Genomic DNA, 23464 nt, shown 5'->3' with positions numbered 1-23464 from the left:
TCGGCAGATATATTTATGATGGAATTTTTTTAGCATTTCAGGAATTGTTAACTATTGGATGTTAAATTTAAGAATTTATGTACCTGTGAAAAACATAAAACAATTTATGTAAAGGTGCGCGGAAGCTTTTCTTTCGTCCAATATGTTGTCTCCTTTGAACTATGTATTGTCGATATCACGTGTATAGTCATTGTTCTTTTTCTTTCATAGTGACACTGGGACATTTTCACCTGAAAGCTGTGCTTTTGGACAATTGTTAAATATAGGCGCTTTGCTTTGTAAGTATTTTCATGTAGCCCTCGAATTGCAAATCTGTATCGCATTTCTCATCCATTTGAATAAATTATTATATCGTTGTGTTACATATATTACATCTTTGATATGGTTCAATACAAGTTTCATTAGTTACAATAATACATATTTATAATTGACCACGGATTCTTACAAAATTACTTCATGCTATGTTTTAGAAGTCAGCTCCCATATATATATATATATATATATATATATATATATATATATATATATATATATATATATATATATATATATATATATATATATATATATATATATGTGCAATAAACTGACAACGAACAGTGCAAAACTAGTATCTAACTAACCTAAGCACTTTCGACTCATTAATGTGTCTTATTCAAAGGCAAGTGCAAAACAAAAACAAGACTAATAAATAAAACACAAAACCGTTATGTTTGCAAATATTTTCATGGCTGGTTCAACAGGATTAAACCTTTAAATGTATTATAGGAATTGAACCTTTAAATGTAGTTGAAATAAACTAATTGAAACATAACACATTTATAGGTTTAATTCCTGTAGAAACAGCCATGGAAAGTTATATATATATATATATATATATGTGTGTGTGTGTGTGTGTGTGTGTGTGTGTGTGTGTGTTGATGGACATGTAGAAGAGAGGTGCAGGTTATTGTCAGAAAGAAAGTGAATGAGAACGATGGTTTTGTATTATTAACTTATCTGATGAGATTGTAAAATGAAATGTGCATACACCAGCCTACTCTTTTTGACATCGATAGAGTTAAGAGGAAGATAGATAGTGAAAGGACAGAATATCCTAGGTCAGTCGTGCAAATATTACAAAGTCAAAGTATATGGGTACATAATTAAAACAAAGACAAACGTTGTGTTTGATGCTGGCCACTTTCGTGACTTTGTATTGAACATAAATGATATTAGTGAACCAAATATTTGCTATGTATCTACAGCATAACATAACTATGTGGACAAAGTCTATATCGTAAACGTGTTAAGAAATTGAACAATGAGACATAGCATATAATATAGACATTTTTTGAGGCTGCAACCGCCATAAACAGAACTACAGCAAACAGAGCTTGCTGTATATCTGGCAAAAGGTAGGTGGGGCAAAGAACAAAAAGGTCCAGCATCAAAGAAAAGATCAATGTTGATAAAAATTAAACCGATGAATTCTGTATTGCCGGGGCAGTAGAGCACCCTCATACTCCCCGGTAGTTAGGATATATTCAGCATGTATGGAGGATTGGGAAGAAACTTTAAAACGGATGCACGTACTTCTTGAATGCGCCGTTGGTCTTCCGGAGCTGTTAGAGTAGCCTCGTACGCTCCTGGTGGTCGAAAAGGCAGGTAGACACAGATTAGTCTGGGTCGAGTGAATGATATCCCAGCAAAGCACAATCGATGCCCATGGTTCTAGGTCTGTGAAACCCACGAGATCTGAAAGAGGAATTAGCACACACGGTGGAATGGCGATCTTAGAAAAAGTGATTGAAGGGTTACAAAGCTTAGACCTTTTTGCCTAACCTTATGTATTTCTTAAATACATCTGAAAGGGCCATATTGATTATTGAAACTGATAGAGAGAACACGGTCAAATTGTCAGATGTGAACTCTTTATATAGCGTCCAAGCCCGCTTATACGTGGTTTGTGTAGCTGAGTGTATGATGTTTTTAAGCAAATGGTCAAGGGTACGCTCTAGCTGGGCAAGGTTGGAAGAAGCAGAATGCGATGAGGTTTGAGTCCGCATAGGGAGCCATGGCGTAGAAATACGAAACCTGTCGGCGAGAAAGGGCATCGGCGAGTCTGTTACGTATACCCAGTATATGTTTTGCCCTGACCAAGATATTTAATTTAAGGCAAAAGAGTACAAATTTGCGAATGAAGTGCAGGTTTTGTGTCATTAGAGGATTGTTTGTTTATGGTTTCAACTAAGGCTTGCTTGTCAGTGTGGAAATAGATACATTTATTGGATAAGGGTTCTCCCTAGAACTCAACTGCCAGAACGATGGGGTAGAATTCTAGAAGCGTTATATTTTGATATGCCCATGTCTGATCCCAGATGCCATGGAAAAAGTGTGTGACCAGGATGGCACTGTATCCGACTGAGGCAGAAGCATCTGTGTACAAGTCCAACATGTCGGAGGTCAGCCAAATGTCATGTAATAATAAGGATCTACCGTTAAAACCGGTTAAAAAGTTTTGCCATGCCCTTAAATCTTCCTTTACTTCTTTTGTTAATCTAATGTGGTTTTGCGATGCCAATTGTCAAGTTGATGAGTTGCCTAAGAAAAGCTTGTCCCGGCAAAACAACTGCGCAAGAAAAGTTAAGAGTACCTATGATGGATTGCAACTCCTTGAGAGTAATTTTATTTCAAGCCAGATATAAATGTACGAGTTTATTACATTTTTCTAGTCTGTCCGTGGGAAGGCGAACCTTCATTCTCACGAAATCCATATCGTATCAGAGTTACGTAATGGTTGTTGACGGGGCAAATGTTTTATCCGCAGCCATAGTAACGCCGATGTCGGCACATACAGTCAGGAAGAGATCGAGCTTCTGCTGGCATTGGACATGAGTTGCATCTAGTATCAAAAATCGTCCAAAATATGCGTTATATATGTTATAGATAACTTTATGTTCGCATTGAAGAGAATTGCAAAAGGTCTCAAATATCTTGCAACTGGAAGTATATCCCATTGGTAAGCATTTGTCAAAACAATACATGTTCCATCACAAAAAGCCAAAACAATGATATTGCATGGGACAAATAGGAAGAATATGGAAGCATTTGATATGTCTGCTTTTGCCATAAACACCCCCTTCCCAGCTGTTTTATACATGTAGCGAGAATCCACTGTCCTACTGTGATTTGGGCGTTCCTAATTTTTGGAACAATGCTAAGTACAGGACCAGTACTGTGCGTATCTAACTGAAATTTGAAACTAGCATCCTGCGAGTTATTCATGAGGGTAAAAAAAACCTGTCTATGAGCCGGCCCATTTGTCTGCCTTAACTTTATCAGGGATCAGAGTGATGGTGTGACCGACGAGCTTACAAATTTTAATTGTGAATGCCCTCTGGAGGCAGAAACGATTTGGACAACGTTACCTGTTTCCACATCTGTACCTGTAAGTGAAACCTTGGTTTCCACAATGGCGCGGGAGACCATGGATGCTGCTGGTTTGTTGTCTGTTGCTACGGAGGGTTCAAGCTGAAACCCAGTTTGTGTACCATTTTCCGTGGACGGCCTGGGCATAGCTACCAGCCGATCATATTTGTCATGGATATCCTGTGTCACTTGGGTGGTAAGCCTGTCGGAGACCTCTTGAGTTATAACATTAAGAAGATTGGGGTCCATCCAAGCCCCTTCGCGGGATAATCCAGGTTGAGGGTTAGCGGCCGTTGGCGTTGACAATGGTGCCTTCTTTATGGGCCTATTCACCGCCTCTTGGAGTTTGGACCTTGATTGTCTGGCTCTCTTTACTGCCACTTGCAACGCAGCTCTCTATGTAAGGGGCATTATGTAACGAATGCCACAACAAGTTATTTACATACGTTTCAGTGTATTACTACGTAGCAATCGTTGCAAATGAATAACCCTTATAGTAATGTTATGAACATCACTGTTCAATGTAGTGAGATGAGACACAAACTTGATAATATTAAGAAAGAAAAACTGAAGAAAAGAACAAAATTTAAACATGAAAATTATGGGTCATTGTTTTAAGGTGCGGAATGCAAAAATAACCAGTATCAACAGAACAATTACAGGTCAGTGGGCCTAAACGAGCTTGGAAACACAAAACCCATTAACATGGAGCGAAGTGGTGGAAGCAGAAAGCATGAATGACTAATCAAGTGTCAAGTAGTGAGGTACGGGACCCAAGTACGCCAAGCATGAAACTCGTAGCAACCGTAAAACGTAAGGAACCAACTGGTAAACACACATGCCACTGATACGGAATCACATGGTAATCATACAATCCAGTGGTACGGAACCAACTGGTAAATACACAGGCCAGTGATACGGAATCAACTGGTAATCATAAAATCCAGTGGTACGGAACCAAGTGGTAAACACACAGGCCAGTGATACGAAATTAACTGGTAATCATATAATCCAGTGGTACGGAACCAACTGGTAAACACACAGGCCAGTGATACGGAATCAAATGGTAATCATAGATTCCAGTGGTACGAAACTAACTGAGAAACAGAGGGCTAACATAAAATCCAGTGGTACGGAACCAGCTGGCTAACACACAATCCAGTGTTACGGACACAGCTGGAAAACACAAGCTAGTGGTACGGAACCAATTAAAAGAAAAGGGTCCAACTAAATACTGCTAAGCCCGAGAAAGCCACACAAAGCCCGAGAAAGCCACACAAGACCTCACAAAACCATGCAATGTAAAATCAAGAAAGTGCACTTACATTGCCAATCAGATTGATGAACAAACCAACCAAACCGAATGACCACTTGTCAACACAATTATGCAGAACGAAATGACCGAAACCATTGGGCGACAAAGTTCGAATTTCGAACAATCATAAAGTATTAACAACGTATGACACAATCATGTTGGAAATGTTTGTTATTATTCCACAAACGGCTCCTCCGACCGACCGTCGACAGAAAATGCAATCTTCCAATATGTTACAACGTTTCGTCCATATTCGACACCGCATAACAAAGGTACACAAAGCCAGAAAAAAAAAGCGTATTACAGGGTTCATACAGAATTCTGAATGATGAATTCAAAGACTTTTCCCAAACTTTCAAAGACCACGAACACAGATTTCCAAGACCTAGGTTCGCTAACATACAAGTTATGTTATATGAGAAAACAAAGAATGCAAAATAATATGATATTGTTTAATGATGAAATGAAACTGAACGGGTTTTCAAAAGAAAGAAACCAGAAAAACTCGACTACATCTAAATCTAACAACATTGGACAATTTTATTTGTGATTATGGAAAAAATTAAAATGTTTGGGTTTATTTCAATTTTCAAATACTTTTAAAGACCTCAGAGTAATCAGCTTGATTTTCCCAAACTTTCAAGGCCTTGAAAATGCTACCTCATTTTTCCCAAACTGTCAAAGACCTTCAAAGACAGTATGAACCGTGGTATGAGGAAGGTGCACCTATGCTGCAATATCAGACCGATGAATAAATCAAACCGAAAGACTAGGGTTATACATATACCGCCATTAATAGATTGCGACTTGAACAGTTAGCCAATTAATTAAGTAACGATATGGACAAGTTCCACTGTGTATGCGTGTATGTCTGAATGTATGTGATAAGTACAGTAAACAAATACATTTGGAATGCAATATTATATTTGTTTTAGAATAAGATGTCCCCACCCAACTCCCATTGGTTAGTGATGGACGAGAACTTGCCGTCTTTTCATAATGCAGTTTATCAGTAGGAAAGGTACTAATGCCACCCTGCAATAGGACGTGACAATCAACATAGTTATTTAATTTATCTATTTTGGGAAACGCGCTGTCGTCGTGGTCCTTAGCCTCAGCAAAGGAGTGACAAATATATAATAATGTATTAATGGGCGTTTTATATATTTGTATGTAATCATCGTTAAGACATAATGGCGATAAAATATTCAATTAAAATAAAACCTGACAGATTTATTGTATAACAATCAAGATATTCTTTGAATGAGTCGTTTCGAACCTGCCTGTATTTAAATTTCTTTCCATTTTACAGGTTCCATTGTTATATATATCCGCTACAAGCAAATAGAAAAGTTCTATAGAGACAAATCCTCGCGTACAAAGTTGCTTGGACTGAACAAGGGTTGTTTCATTCTGGGACTATCAGCGTGCCTAGGACTTAGTATAGTAGGTAACTTTCAGGTAGGTTGCCGGTAATCGATATTTTTGCTGTAATCTCTTGATATGCTACGGTCAAAAACCAAGTCGTCAGCCGTTTTCTGTATGTTGTTTTGGTTTTTAGTCACGCAACTCTTTTTTAAATACTATCAATTAATTAAGAATACCGCAGCTACTTGCTGGTTACATGCTGGGGTTTTTACCAATGAATCTTACCGTTGCTTGAGACAGTTATATTTATTGGAGTTATTATTGCGAGACGTCATATAAATATTTTCAAAAGGATGATATGCGCGTTCTTTGCCAGTACAAAGAGTTTTTAAGTGCCTGAAAAAATAATTTCTTCGATAAGTGTCAAACATACTGTTGCATGTTATGCATTTAAAATAGAAGAAATTTTTCTCTGTCTTCGGTGCTTTTTCGGTAATGGATTTTTAATTCTCTTTCAAAGTATTCATGCGGAGCAAATCATGAGGATAAACCAGAAATCTTAAACCGGAAACAGTGGTGTTCGAGCTGGCTCATGGTGTAGACTCCTTTCGTGAGAGTGGTCGTTCACTCCCGCTGTCGTTGCGTTCTCTTCAAAGAGTCTTCTATATGTTAATGCTTACGTTATGGTTTTGACATGACGTGATAGTACACATGTATGTCAAAATATGACAAAATTAGTAAATGATATATTTAGTCTCAGACATAAATACATACATACATGCACGCACGCACGCACGCACACAAAAACACACACACACATACATACATACATACATACATACATATATGTAGACATTAAAAAAATAATCAGCTCATTATTTACTGACTGATTTTGTCAAATTCAAACATTAAATAGGCACAATTTCTAAGACAAATATGAATGCTATGCAAAAAGTTTTTCAAACTGTATGCATAACTAGATATATGACAAAAACTACATACTATATACCTGATTAGATGTATAACTATGTATATATATATATATATATATATATATATATATATATATATATATATGGCATATTCTTTTTTGTAGGAAACAAACGTCGAAATTGTCCACACAATAGGTGCCTTTTTAGCTTTTGGTTTTGGAGGGATTTACGGTGCCATTCAGGCAGCGATTTCATTTAGAATGATGGAAGTACCCGGAAGTGATTTGAAAATTCTAGTATTCCGTGTAGTGCTTTGTGTCATAGACTTTATTTCTCTTGTACTCTGTATCCTTCATAACAGCATGATGTGTCAATGTATGAATAATGAAGTTAGTAATTTTCGATTTGCGTCCTCTTTTTTCTGGATCAGTCTCAGTGGCTGCAGTTTAATAAATTGGTGATTCGTCCTGTTGTTTATCTTCAACTTAGCCAAAATCCTCCTTACGCAGAAAACAAAGATATCTTTGGTGCTTAAATTGGTTGCATCAATTGTTTTGAACAATTCAAAGTGAATAGAGATGGGGACATTAACCTCACCCGTTTTTCAAAAATTTTACCATGCTCCCCGTGTCAGAGTTTTGAACTGGGCTTTATACTAATTGACTGCATATGTACAAGATACAAAAGACAAAACGTCATCCGCTTTAAATATGTGCGGTTATCTCCCGTTGTTGACAGTTGCTCTTTCTACGAATTTCTCCCAATCAAGATAAAATAAAAATACATAAGTACTTAGGGTGGCAATCTATGCCTTTCTTAACAATATAATGATTTCCTTTAGCTATCAACTATGTTCTCAAGTCATTCTTAAATTTTTCTCTTTAACAAACGGTAAAAATTGCAGGGTACATAGAAAACAAAGGATACAACTTATTTAGATGATTGAGAAATATTTTAAAGTCAAGAATTTCCTTAACATAATAACATAAAGTCCTTGTGTTCGCAAGAAAAGCATCCTTAGAATCGATACCTCCCAAAAATCGCCTCAAATGGACAAGAGATGAACCCGTAAGTATGAATATGTCATTTCTGGGAGAATGAATTTTTCTCTCTCTATCTTTCTCTCGCTATATATATATATATATATATATATATATATATATATATATATATATATATATATATAGTCACAAGCCAGGGGTATTTACTTGACCGAGCGGTGTCAAACCCTGGCGCGATTCTTGCTAGAAGTCATAAGTTTACCCTTAATTTCCAAAGACCTCCATACAATTTCTGCGGTAAATTAGAAAGCCCGACGTGTCAGTTCTATAAATAAATTTTACTCTAATCAGTGCAAGACCACAGATCTCTCAACCTGCCTAAATATATATCTACTGCACATCTGCATGGGTTTGCTTCGTTAGGTTTCCGTACTGCCAGCAGTTCACGCCATGGAAACTATACAACTATCCCTTAACATAGGGAACTATTTTAACTACGCCACCTTAGGCCAGTAGAACTATGGTTTCCAGGCACATTTCGCCAGTACAACTGCATCACATTTGCCACCATGGCAACATATACGGTTTCTGCAGAGTCCTTTCTTATTGATTACGTCATGTAATTTACCGGTTTCCTACCGTAAATACTGCCACTGCAGTCACACCGCCAATGTACACCACTAGCTTTTAATAGGGACTTTGTTATTCCAGGGACACTCATTCGGTTTGACCTGACTTCACTACTAGTGAACCATGGCATCATGGAAACTCACTAACAGTTCACTCCATGACGTTTGCTCCTAGCAATTGGCTAATTATTTCGGGCTAAGGAAAATTTCCATTGCACCGAATTCCAATAATCAGACAAGTAATCGCAAAAATATAAGAATTCTTTAAAATGGGGCGCTATAACCAAATGCGCATAATACACATCGAGTGACACAAACGTCACACTAATATGTTCAAGTCAAAATTGTTGACTTTCCTCAAAATTAAACACCAACCCGATAAATGATTCCCAAACATGATTAAGACAAAACTCTGAACCAATGGACTTGTTCCTATTAGCCCGTCACTCAACATCCACAAGTAAACATTTTTTTTTTAATCACTAATTGCTTATAAGTAAACTAAATGTCAACAATAAACACAAATTAACCAAGCCGACTCCAACACCAAAATGTTCCGACAAGTTATTCGGGTTCAAGCGCTCTCATAACAATCCTCGGAATTCACTGCATGAAAGACTTCTCAACACGTAGGTCTCTAACAACAAGACAACAAATGTAACACAGGACCATTCCTGTTTACCCGAAAAACTCAGTTCTGGAGTTTGCGTTTCCACCAGGATACACGTCTCCCAATAAACCTTAGCGCACATGCGCACAATATGTTGTTCGACTCACTCTTGGCCAGCTGATCCTATCTTCTTAAAACTAACTCATTATTAATGGACCAATGCTACAGCGACAGAATATAACCATAATATAACGTCCTCCCAAAAGTAAACGTTTGGAAAACCATCACATAAACTATTCAGCTATACTGTGGTATGCAGTACCATTACTTCACGCTGTTAATGAATGGAATGTGCTACGAAATTTCCTTCAGAACTTCCAAAATAGACACTGTTCCATTCAAGCAGACCATTCAAACTATGCATGGTTGAAACCATACATTGAGATAATCGGACCTTGACAAAACCGCAGGGTACATCGGTCGTTTCATTGTATTGGGTACAAAATATTTTATTTTTATTCATTTCTCCATTGTTTATTTTATTTATTACATTTATCCGCTAATTGCGACCAAGGTTTAGTGTGCGGTTTTCTTAAGATCTACTATAATTTGTCAAGTTTTGCTGTCTGCATACTTTGTTGATAACGTTTATGAATGTACGTGTATTGAGAAAAAGGTGTGTGTATTCACAGCAATGAATGTGTATTGGTAAAATGCGTTGGGTATTGATGAAAAGGTATGTGTGTTGATGAAAATGAATGTGTATTGATGAAATGCTTTGAGTATTGAAGAACAGGTATGTGTATTGATGAAAAGGTATGTGTGTTGATGAAAATGAATGTGTATTGATGAAATGCTTTGGGTGTTGATGAACAGGTATGTGAATTGATAAAATGAATGTGTATTGATATATATATATATATATATATATATATATATATATATATATATATATATATATATATATATATATATATATATATATATATATATATATATATATATATATCGATCATTTAGGGCTATGCAGAGCACGTGGTATCTACTACAGCAGAATGGGTCGCAGGAATAGTGACTGTTATATTCCTAGCCACTTTCTTTGGAGAGTTCCGGAAGTTTCATTTGCAAGCGCCAGAAGTAATTTTCTCCGAAAATCAGATTGACAACAGCAAAGAAAATTATGCTTCAAATGTTATTAGACCAGCTGAGTAGCATTATAAGGGAAATCTCAAGAGCCATTCCATTATCTTTTTTAAAACATCAGTCCACTAAAATATATTTTACAGTTAATTTTTATCTTTAACAAGAAATGAAAACTACATTTTTTATTTAATGTAAAAGCAGTTGTAGCCCCCACCGGCCCCTTTGTGTGATTCTAATTCTTGCTTGATGAATAGACTCTGTGACATTGGTTATTACTCCTAGCATTCAAAATAAAAAGAGACACTCGTTTCAGTGTTCGCGTTTTCCTTCTACTAAGTGTTATATGTATCTTTTAGGACAAATGTTCATTAAAATGAAATTATCCTTAAATTAAAGAATGCATTGTTTCTTTTGAGCATGACAAATGCAGGTGGTTTTGAAATAAAAGACTTCTGAATTTTTTTTCTTCTCCTTCCCCACTTATAACATTTTCTTAGTCAAATTCTTCTGCATATAATATTCAGTGTACATTAATGTGTCAAATAGATTCGCTAAAAAACAACGTTATTTTACTGAGACATACCCCAAATTTCAGACAATCGTTTATGTAGTGATACTGACAATGATATTTTAATAAATACAATGATGCAACAATGATCTTTATAGCATGTTTTTAAAAATTCTTTTCATAAAGAGCCATAAAATCCAATGAAAGATATCCTACTTGCTTCGGCAATTTATATATTGATGGATCATAATATTAAACTCAGTAATATGTTTTAATAGTAAAATATTGTTATTATATTGTAACGTTATTTTATATGATGACGCAATATATATTATAAAACATAATACTATAGAAAATAAGCTTTGAATGGTTACTAGTGTAAAGAAACATTAGGAGACAGTAACAACTAGGCGTAATGGAGTTTCAGCGAGAAGTCCCAGAACATGTGACTAACGCAATAATTAAGCAAATTGAAGTGACAACAAAAATTTGCTGAATGCTCTTAATACTGGATATGGGCGTGATGAACCGAAAAGTCAGCTTGAAATAATATAAATAAAATATGCCATGATTTGCTGGAGACGCAATATCATTTGTTGTTACAGGAAGACCTACAAGATAAAAAAGAGAGTACAGGACTGTAAATGCAATCAGATGAATATAATAAATGTTACAAATTGGATGACGATCAATATTCTGTAAGTTGTATATTGTCCCAAATAAATACTTTGAATGAAAATTGAAAGCACATAATGATGATGCTCATGCACAACGCAATCATGCCATGTGTGGACTGACACTGTCTTTTCACGGATCCCTTTTCTTGGAAATCTGCTAGAAATGACAGCTACCGTCTTTTTATATATCTTGTTGCCATTGAAATCTGTTAAAAATGACTGGCACTGCCTTTTTACAGATCATTGTTCCATGGAAATCTGTTAGAAATGACTGGCACTATATGTTACATATCCCGTAACCATTTGAATCTGTTAAGAAATGACTGACAGTGTATGTTACAGATCCCGTAACCATTTGAATCTGTTAAGAAATGACTGACAATGCCTTCTTCCGAATATTGTGGATCTGGATATCCGTTAGAAAATAGTCCACCTGTCATTCAGCTTGACGGCTTGTGTATGCGCCGTGACTACTTTTACAAAAAAAGTCCTACTATCAAAGATCGATGTGAAAATAAATATATTTGATGAGTTAAAAATATAAAGGTGATTAAACAAGAAGTCCAAAGCCACTAAACAATTCTTTGTAAGACCTATTATTAGCGCTTGGCATAAGCATGGGTTAGGCAAAATAAAAACACAAATCAGGCGTTCATTGAGTCAAAGGGGAACAGGCGTTCATTCAGTCAAAGTCGACGACACGATTAAGTGAAGAGTTGCATAAACCAATCATAAGTAAATTTACTCACTACTGTGTAATAACAAATAAGAATAGATAGTAAACCAATATAGTTTATGTCAAAACATTGAGTAAATGAAATAAATGTTATAAATATTTACTAAATGGTATTAATACGTTTAGTAAATATGCTTGGAAGTAGGTAATTTGGATTCTTTAGGCCCAAGGTGATTATAGAAGGAAAACCACCCTGGGACAGTTTTGATCCAAATGGGAATTTAACATAGGTTTTGGACTGTCTAGACCCATGGATCTGGGACTGGTCTAGACCTATGGGTTTGGGACTGTCTAGTCCCAAACGGGAATGGAGTGGAACAGGAACTGTCTAGACCCAAACGGAAAATGGAACAGTGTGTGGGACTGTATAGGGACATGGGGAATATAACACAGAGACAAGGAATTGGGACTGTATATCGACAAGCGAATGTGAATATTGCGACAAGTGATTGGGCCTGTATAGCGACATGGAGAATTTTACATAGGGTGACATCATGGTACTGAACACTGGGGAAACAATGGCAACAATGTTGCACGTGGCTGACGTCAGTTGAACTGAGTAGTTAGGATCAGTGTTGCAAGTGGCTGACCTGAATATAGATAACTAGAGATATAGACATAGAGACAGGGCTAGAGACATGGTTAGAGACACAGATATACATAGATTTATACTTAAATCTAACACAAAAATACTATACGGAAAAGGGGAAAGTTAACATGGGTGGGCTACTATACGGATAAAGGGAAATTTAACATGTGTAGTACTGTCTAGGGACAATTGGAATTGAACATGGGACTAGCTAGGGACAAGGGGACCTTGAACATGGATGGCTCTGTCTAGGGACAAAAGGAGTTTGATATGGACAAACAAAGACCAATAATACACACACACACGCACACACACACACACACACACACACACACTCTCCAGCTTTATGTGTTAGCTTAAAATGCAGACAAAGAAGATGAAATTTCACAAAATAGACTAACCCTTACACCAAAAATATACTATCCATCACATTAACTATACCATTTAACACCTTTAAAAACACTATCCCAAAATGCCACATGTTCGCTCAGAATGTAAACGAAGAAGATTAAACCTCACAAAAACGACTATCCATTAACCACAACAATATAATCAATCACACCAGTATGCTATTTAGCATATCATACTCACTATCAAAATGTCATTTGTTCGCTTATACTGTTAGAGGAGGGGATGAAATCTCACAAAATAGATCTCTCTTATACCACAAAAATACTATTACTATACCATCCATTATATCATACTCACTATCCAAACGCCCTGTGTTAGCTTAAAATGTAAGAGAATGGGATAAAATTTCACAAAATAGACTATCTCTTAAACCACCAAATATACTGGATGGAAAAACGCTAGTATCTATAGTCACAACTTTCAGGAAAATCTATAGAACAACCCTGGCATCTGTGTATAGTCACAGCTTGTAAGAAATTGCTATGGAAAATACAAGTATCTATTTGTATCGACAACTTGTGGAAATTTCTATGGAAAAACCCAAGTATATTTAAAGCCTAAAATCACATACCTTATATATCGGGACTGCGTTGCGTCTAAAATGTAGTCATTTACACGTTTGAAATCAAGATAAAACGAGCGCACGATTTCTTTGAGAAAGAAGGTAAAGAAAGTAAGAGGCAGAGGCATGATATATCGCCTCGCACACGAGCTGACGTTTTGGCTCAAATCTATGACAGCGATTTTGAAGACGACATGAGCGAGACTGACTGAATTCACACATTCTACGACTGAGACCATACCGAGAGAGTCTACGCCAAGTTAAATTCAACCAGTATCACCCGAAAAGTATTACCACGTGCGAGAGACGGATAAACATTCCTCCTGAAAATTTAGAATCACAGCCTACACGTACACGGTGAAATTGAAAGATTTCAAGTCAGAAGTACCGCTGGAGAAACAGAAGGGTTCATCACTGATATGTGGGATTCTTTGTTAACCACACGAAAACGACAACGTGAAGCCAAAGAAGACGATCGCTTGACGACAGTTTGAAGTCACCGGTTTGGATCGAATTTAGCAGATCAACAGAATTGACACCTTGCAAAGTCATCGACAAGTATCAAAACGTTCAGCAGTCCAACGACAAGTTTCACATCACCGACCGAAAAGCGACGCTGTACATGGCCTACGTTTCTCTCCCCCACCCGAAAGGGACTGGACGCAAAAAGATGTTATTGTTGAAAAACCATCGCAGAACCAAAAAGAGTCTCGTCAAAATTAACAACACTCAAGACAGACAAGATAAGTTTAGCCCGAGCTATCGTCGTGGGACGAATGCCGAGAAGAAAGACAAGACAGAATGAAAAAGAAATGGGAAGAGAATTGAAGATCGGACCGACGCAAACAACGAAGAGAAGCAGAATTCCTGTACAGCTAGCGGGGCTATCCAAAGAATTGCATGTGGCATTCCTAAAATGCGAAAATTGCAAGACGTCTTGGCTCCACCCGGCACATGGAAGGTACACCCTCAATAAGTACTTGGACCTCTGTTGTTTCGAGGCAAAGATTTCAAAGACAGAAAATACATTCACGCCTATCATCACGACAAACATATCGATGCCATTACTACTATCACCGGATTCCTGGGATACGGTTATTATTATGAGAAATGTGACTATGTGTATAAAAATCGAGAGCAACACAAGCACTGCGAATCGAAATGTCCAGGATGTTTGGTCTCTAAACCTTATCTTGACGAAGGACAAGAACGAGCGCATTGCAAACATTTGTCAGTACTATCTGTTACCAGCAACATCTGAAGACGCAAGGTTCACAGCGGAAAAGTGCTTGCCAACTGCTGAAATGGTTTTCTACTTGGAAAAATTATACGTACCAATAGTGCCAAAGCGCACGTTTGTTCAGGACAGAAACGGTGTCCCATTTGTCGCCAAATCGTGGACTTGGAACATGAACGCAACATTCAAAAATATCAATCTCAACAAGAGGAAGATGACTACAAAGAGAAATACAATTTCATCTGTTTCTATTTCGAATGCACGCAAGAGACTGGCATTCACGTACCTAATTTCTGCGTGGCTAACCGAGCGTGCAAGAAGTGCATCCAAGAACCGATCTTTTGTGATTGCCCTCACTGAAGCAAGATTCATGGAAGACGTGAAAAAATATTTCGAGGACCGAACATGCTGGCTGATTTTGACCAGGAGATCTTAGACCCTATCGACGAGACGTGGAATTAAGAGGACATTGAACGTTACGGAGATTGTCATCGCTATGCCATGGAGATGGCTTGCAATTTCTCTGGGTACGATGGCCAATTTCTACTATATGGATCAAAGCATCGAACGTCCTAAAGGCACTTTGAACGGAGCCAGAATCATTTCCAGTGCAGTTTAAAGATTCGATGAGTTACTTGGCATATTGAGCCGAATGTCTAAAACATTTGGAATCACAGATGTGACCAAAGGCTCTTTTCCACATTTTGTCAATACCGAATCCAATCAACACGCTGTTCTGCCACATTTGCCTCATGCTCACTACTACGACCCAGACAACACGCGCACCGAGCAACGAGAAGCTTACTATGCTTGATACCAAATTCACGCCTCATACCCCTTAGTCTTTCAGGAAGGAATGTTAAAGTACTGTCGATCAGACGAGGACATTTTATGGCGTTGCTGTGGAAAATTTCAAGAACTGTTCAAGGCGCACAGAAGGATTGATCTTTTGAAAAAAGAGTGCACCATTGCCAAATTGTGTACCTTAGTGTACCTCAAACGATTCATGCCCGAGAAGACCCTTGCTGTCATCTGTCCTTAAACGACGAATTTTGTCAAACATCGATATTCGGTCAAAGCCATACGCTGGCTACATTACTTGTGCGACAAAGTAGACCAGTGAATCAAACATGCTAGAAACGGAGGAGGCGATAAGACTATTGGAACGTATTCGGTGGATTGATGGAACTTAGAAAACCTTAAGATCGTGTGCGAGTTTAACGGTTGCTTTTTTCACTGATGTCATAACGGTTACACTAAAAATCAGTTTTTACAACGTACCGTGCAAGACTTGTAAAAGGCCACTTGTCAACGGCACTTGGAGTTAAAACAGAAAGGATACCAAGTGGTGGAAATGTGGAGACAAGAGTACTACCACTATTTGAAAACCGATCCCTGACTATGTGGATGCCTTTTTTAAACTGAAACTAGAGGCCAGCGGCTTTCTGCTGTCACACTCCTGAAGACCAAAAGAAATTCAAAAATAAATACTTTGACCAGGAAGGCATCATTTTAGACCACGTCTAGAAAAATGAAAGAATGCGTTTGTTTGCCAAAGTGATGTTGAATTGCTCGTGGGGTAAGACGGAGTATTTGACTGAACCTTCTGCCTACTTTCACATGATTCACGATAAAATCGAACACATGAAACACGTCGACGTTCTTCGTGAAGACTTGATCCTGGTCAGTTACGAAGAAGAATAGGACTTTGTACAGGCCAACACATTTTGAAATGTCACTATTGCAGCCTACGTGACATCCCATGCTCGCTTATACTTGTACGAAACCTTACACCAGTTACGAGATCGTGTCCTGTATTTTGCTGTATTTCGACAAGGACACTTGCATCTACATTGATCGCCTTTGTCACCGTCATCCTGCCATCGAAGTAGACTGTTTAGGAGCCCAGACGGACGAGCAAACCGACAAGATTTTAATTTTTGCTAAAGGCGGTCGTAAAAGTTACGGTTACTAATACCGTGACCCACAAGGAGAAGTAAACACCGAGTGCAGAGTGAAAAGATTGACTCTCAGTCATCGCACCAGTCAAGTGTTGAACTTTGACGTGTTGATAGAAACCTTTCAATCTGGAGAGGATCAAGACATTAAAGTGAACACCTGCGAACATCACAAGTTTGTACGTTTACCCACACACCAAATCGTCAGTCGACCCTTTGAAAAACTGTATCTTATCATGTACCAGAAGTCAGTACGGCATCCCAACCACTTCACTTTAATGTATGAACACGACAATATGTGTCAGCATTGAAAAATGGAAAACGTCCATGACCGATATACATTCTTCTAGGGTATCACACTTTCGTCACCCATGTTTTGCAGTGACTTGTTTATATTACACTTTGATCGTTTTGAAGTGGCACTTTGATCGTTTTGATGTGCATTGTATAGTTATAATTAACAATTTGTCTCTTATACCTTATTGTATTTTGTGTCCAATTTTAAAGTCTGGAATAAATGTGTCCTGAAAAAAGTATAAAAACTCCCGTCTTTTCTCTTCTACTTTTAAAATTGTCAACACCTTTGCTATCGCTATTTCAGTTGCCTCTGCTACCTCTTCGAACACTTTCAAGGTCATCGACGAAAAGTTAGATCGTGCTATTTCGGAGACCTTATAACTTTGTCATCCCTTTGACATGGTAATTTCTGCACCTAGTGGCAAGACCGAATTTGTCAAATGTTTGATGGAACAAAGAAATCATTTGATCAATGCATCGTGTGGTGTTGCAAAGAGCGGCAATCGGCGTACACACTCCTGTGAGAAAGACAAAGAGATTCCATCGTGTTTGCGGAAGGCATTCCTGGCGAAGAAGAGTGTATCGTGTCTGACCCCAATCAAACCCATCTGGTCTTCTTCGACGACATATTAGGAGGAGACGGAGAAGAATTTAAACTGGTTTCATAGAAAAGGGCATCGCCGAAATGCCAGTTTCACTTGCATTACCCAAAATCTGCTTAAACAAAGTAAAGCCCATTGCACCATCAGTCTCAATGCACATTTTTTGGTCTTGTTTAAAAGTCCTAGATATAAATTGAAAGTGCAAGTGTTAGCCAAACAGTTAAGAACTCCTTGGGTGACTCATGCGTACGAAGATTCCACTTAAACCCCAACGCCTATTTACTCGTGGATTTAAAACACACTACCTCTGATTATTTGAGATTTCGGTCGCATCTTTTTCACACACTGGTGCCAAGACGAAGGGCCCGTCGAATACATGTACCCGTTGACTTAAAATAAATCTATGAAATCCTGCGACACTTACAGTCTGTTTCAAACATTGTCAACATGACGTCCCTTCAATCTTATCTTCCCGTTAAATTGATTCATCTCCAGTAGCCTCAGGTTCTTCCACTTTACCGTTGCTAATGATTCAGACAAGTCCGATTTGTCATCCGTCTTCCCCAGAGCTCCGATGGTCTAGTGGTTAGGGCGTCCGCCTCGGACGGGGAAGGTCGTGGGATCAATCCACGGCTGAATCATAACAAAGGCTTATACAAATTATACTAACAGCTGCCTCGCTTGGTGTTCAGCATTAAAATAATAGTGTTATGACTGGTCGGCCCGGTGTCAGGATAATGTGACTGGGTGGGACATCATGCTACATGTTATTGGCATGATGCCCCTGTGCTAGACATCACTTTAAAATGTCACACTGCAGACATCGTAGCGATATGACTGAAACATTGTTAAGACTACGTTAAAAATCCAAATTACATAACAAATCACATCACCCGTCTTCCCTAATTTGATGAAAAAATATAAACATGTATCTCGAGGAACGTTTCCTCCGGCGGTAACATACTCCTCCTCCTCCTCCTCTTTAGCTGCAACTGCATCTGCAAAGTTCCTGACCACCAAAAACAAGAGATATATGGTATGCTATAGAGTTTACTGGATTTATCCAAGCAAGAAATGTTCCGAATTAGTCCGTTGCGAACCCCTACACGTCAAATGTTGCCTGTCGTCAAGTTAACGGACGGAACGACAATCAGTAGCAACGCATTCCGTTATAAAAGAGACATGTGGACAACGATAGACATCACAATTTTGTGCTCTGAAACGCAAAAAGATGTCATCCCTCAGAAACAATCTCTCATCTGACCCAAAAGGAAAGAAATAAATACTTCCTCCTCGTTTAGCCAAACATTAGGACATGCTGTCCGTCCTGTCTAATGCCCCTCCAACTATGCGAAAATAACTCATTCAAACAGCCTTGAAAGACGTAGTCGATACCATGTGCGAATGATGCCTGAATGTCTTGAAAGGAAATATATCTTTGTCTCAACACCAGAAAGAACACTTACGCAAGCAGCAACACGTTCATAGCCTAATGGTTAAAAAGAAAATCTCCATTCGTCAAAAGAAAAAGATGTCGCAATGTGGATGAATTTTACCTATGTTTTTAGGACCTTGCTGAAAGTCGTACTGGGAACAATGCTATGAGGACTCGTTGGAGGCTTGTCACCCATGGGTCCGATATAATAAAGGACCAAGAATATTAAAGGGACCTCTGAGGTGAAAAGATCTCATACGTGATCTTCGGATTCTGATGGAAGGACGAAAGTCGACTTTAGACAATTACAAAGTCTGGATGGAATCAAATCGTTTTCAACAACAACAACACACCACCGCATTTACCTTTCAATCCTCATCGAACCGAGATGTCCCAGTTACAACACGAAGTATAACCGTTGATAGATGTCAGCTATTTCTCAGAAACGGAAAAATCGCAACGGTACGGACAAGTGTTAAGACAACTTCAGCTCTTTCACCGTAAAACTCTAGACGAAACAGATTTGAAAGATTTGAAGATCATGATGAAAAGTCTACCGCTGTCCTCAGTAGCCAAGACAGACGCAGCCCCACGGATGCCTAAGGAAGAAGAGGTACGAGAAGTGTTTCAAAAAGATGATGTCCACTCCTCCTTCGACAGAAGTGAAAAGGAAAGAATGGAAAGCAGAGGTGAAGAAAGAAAGCGACAAAAAAGCCATGCCATTGCCATCACCACATCCAAAACTACCCTCCACTTCTAATCTGGTGTCACGTTGGACACGTAAAGCCGTTTCCAAACCACCTCTCTCTGGTCAGAGTACCATCCGTGAAGAGTGGGTGACGTATTCAAGAGAGTTAGTCCAAATGGAGCTTCTGTTAGCCAGCAATTGCAACGATCCATCCAATCCTGTGGAGTACGGAGGAGTTCAGAAATTGTATTGTGCTCCCAAAACAAGACTGAAAGATGTTCGTTTACCTCAAGTGCAACGATGTTTACGAGAACAAGCCACGTACACCTTATACAAACCTATTCGGCTAAAAGATTCCTGAAGTCTCATCCAGTAGTGGAGGGTAATGCTCATCAATGGCAAGCCGATTTAGCCGATGTATCTCATTTTGCCCCCTACAATCATGGCTACAGATATTTGTTTTGTGTCATTGACGTCTTTTCCAAATTTGACTGGCTCGTACCTTTCACATCCAAATCGAGGACTGAGTTAGTGGGAGCCTTTACACTGGTGTTGAAGCAAAGTGATCGTCTACCTCTTTGATGGCAAAGCAACTGAGGCACCGAATTTCTGAACCAAGCTTTACATCATTTCTTCACCACCGTGAATCTCAAAACCAAATCCAGCAACGTGGAACATTTTTACCTCGTCTTACCTCACCTCGTCAAAGCTTACAACCAATCTTATCATCGTAGCATCGGATGTGCCACCCCAAGAAGTGACTTCCGACGACGAAGTGACCGTCTTTGAGCGCCTGTTCGGTACGTTTCCGATTGCGGCTGTCCCCAAGAAAGGTGGAGTGTTGACGACGGGAGATTGGGTGCACTTAGGCAAACCAAATGCACTTTCAACAAAGGCTACTTACCTAACTGGACCGCTGAATTGTTTCGAGTCACTAGACGAGTGCTTCTATAAATTGGAATACATGAACGGAGAAGTGTTAAAAGGAACGTTTTACTTGCCCGAGTTACAACTCGTGACCAAAAAAAAAAAACGAAGTGAACGACATTGAAACCATTCTCGATCAAAGAACCAGAAAAGTGGAACAATGTCGTGTCAAAGATGTCAAAGTGCGTTGGAAAGGATATCCTCTCGGTTTTGATTCATGGATCGTCGCTTCGCAAGTCATCGACTATAAAAGGAAGTGACCACTATGCCTTTTATATAACCTCCACCACAACAGTGACCACTCCTTCACTAAGTTTTTCTCTGCAAGATCTACAAATGCATCGCTGTGGGTGTAGTGTGAAGCACGTGTGCCTAAAACTCAAATCGTCATTTTCTGCCAAATCATTATGGTGTATTGTGTCATCGGTGCTGTCATTGTGAATATGAGTTTGCAACAAGGAGACAAACAATTGTGGACCATTATACGGAGCAGTGGTATCGGTTACCTTCTGCCCTTACCTTCCCTAAAATACTCTAACAGTAACAACGGTAGTTTTGTGACCAACACCAGTCCTCCTCCCAACAGTCACCACAACAACAACAACAACCCTCTTTTGGAACCTCTCTGACCTCGAGCGACCCCTGGACAGAAGAATTCTGGAATCATGAATGACCAGTTTTACTGAACTTTACCGAGTGACAGTTCCATGGATGTTTTTTCCGCACAATAGTGTGTGCTGTTTCACTGCCAAATTACCCTAGACCATCCAGTTGGATCACGAAGCGCATTGGTTAGTGGCTTTGGTCGAAATGATTCATCCTACACAAATCCTAAACCTCATCGAAAATCAAACGAAGTTTTACGTCGAAATCTGGAATATCCAAGTGCAAGAAAACTTGTATACCAACAATTATAGTTTTCACCAATCCAAAAAACCATCCCAAACCAAATCTCTCCTGAGACTCTATGAGATGATGATTCCTACAGGCTATTATCTCAATGGTGAACACGATTGCCAGTATATTCGACACTCAGTTTGGAAAAGCCCTATCAAATATAAAAACTGTCACGATCGAGTACCATAAAGTGGCTCAACGCTTACTGATGAAATTTACGGATAGCCAAACATTATCCATCATTTTTAATCCTAGTTTGTTTGGCATGCTGGGTGGAGAGAATATCACATTATCTCATGATCTGTTTTCCCCTGACATCTAAATCTTCAGCAACAAACGATTTTAAAATTATTTTGTCACCCGGTAGAATCGAACGAAGGATTGAATTTGATTTGTGTGTAATCCAGTGTGGTGGAGCACAACGTGGTAGTACACACATCTGCACAGTTACTGCGAGTCATTCCTTTCAAAGTGGATTCTGTCGTGACTGCTAACTACAAAAGTACAAACACCTATCACGTTCACCACGAATTTGTACATCCTCATTATTTACCCGTCAGTATGTCATATTTCGGAGATATGGGACAAAATATTCCATTCTTCAATGGGAATGTCACGGTGAAACTCCAATTTCGCAAAAGATTTTCTCACGACTTGTATGTCATGTACCCTGTGTACCGAGGAGTCGCTCAACAGCGAAGACATGGAAATATTCTGAAATTTGCCTTTCGTTTGGTGGCCCCTGGTTTGCTACCGATGGCGAGACTAAGATTGCACGCCTTGAAAGATGCCGCTTTGTCGCAAGGAAAAGAATTTCTCCAAAATATGTTTTCATTGACAAGCAAAACCCCAAAGGAGCCTTCTTGAGAGCATGAACAATGTCTTACTTCAAACTGGAAAACATTTTGGGCCGACGAGTAAATGCACTGAACGCTGCCGAGCCAGACATTCCTGCTTCCCTGACTCCACAAAAAGGACATGGCAGAAAGAGACGACGACGACACCCATCCAGCAGACTTCACACACAATTGACCAGAAAGACGAAGAAACGAAGAAACGTCAGAGAATTAGACGTCTTTGCTTATTAAACAACACAGAGAAAACAGGATGCACCGAGAGTCTTGCGAATGTTCCAATTCGGAACTGGATCTGTATGTCATGCCACCCACTATGATGACGATGCAAGAATGCTAATTGATAGATGTTCATTCCATCTTCTCTTTGACAGACTCATCTCCCATCGAATTTGAAATCAAGGTGAGCCCGATGATTACATTCATCTGAATAGCAGTTACTTGTACATGAAAGACGAAGTTCATAAAACGGGCGACGATCTCGCTGTACCTGCCAGAGTAGCTCCAGTCAACAATTTCATGCATTCCTTGGTCAGCGAATTGGATTTGCATTTGAATAACAAACTTGTCAGCAGTAGCATGGATACTTACCCTTATCGATCGTACCTAGAAAATCTCTTGACATACGGAAAAGAAGCCAAGAACACCCATCTGGATGCTTGCGTGGTAAGGAAACC

At 38.8% G+C, this 23464-nt stretch overlaps 1 protein-coding gene across 8 annotated transcripts in view; it reads left to right on the top strand.

Moving 5' to 3' along the window:
- The window catches only part of LOC149787781 (DNA damage-regulated autophagy modulator protein 2-like), a 42611-nt gene extending 31894 nt beyond the window's left edge, over positions 1-10717 (top strand). For 6 of the 8 annotated variants that reach the window (XM_089973979.1, XM_089973980.1, XM_089973981.1 and 3 more), the window contains 5 exons: positions 211-278; positions 6039-6187; positions 7191-7371; positions 8018-8094; positions 10287-10717. In XM_089973979.1, coding sequence (XP_089830105.1) covers positions 211-278; positions 6039-6187; positions 7191-7371; positions 8018-8094; positions 10287-10478 — 667 coding nt within the window. In that variant the 3' untranslated portion in view covers positions 10479-10717. Of the gene's footprint in view, positions 1-210; positions 279-6038; positions 6188-6614; positions 6809-7190; positions 7372-8017; positions 8095-10286 lie in introns of those variants that run through there. The other 2 variants (XR_016424098.1, XM_089973985.1) reach the window with 2 other exon arrangements.
- Positions 10718-23464: the final 12747 nt, after the last annotated feature.

This window comes from Sinohyriopsis cumingii, chromosome 11, assembly GCF_028554795.1.
Source record: "Sinohyriopsis cumingii isolate HCF-2022 chromosome 11, ASM2855479v2, whole genome shotgun sequence".
Taxonomy (NCBI): Eukaryota; Metazoa; Mollusca; class Bivalvia; order Unionida; family Unionidae; genus Sinohyriopsis; species Sinohyriopsis cumingii.
This window is presented reverse-complemented; position numbering and strand designations above follow the sequence as displayed.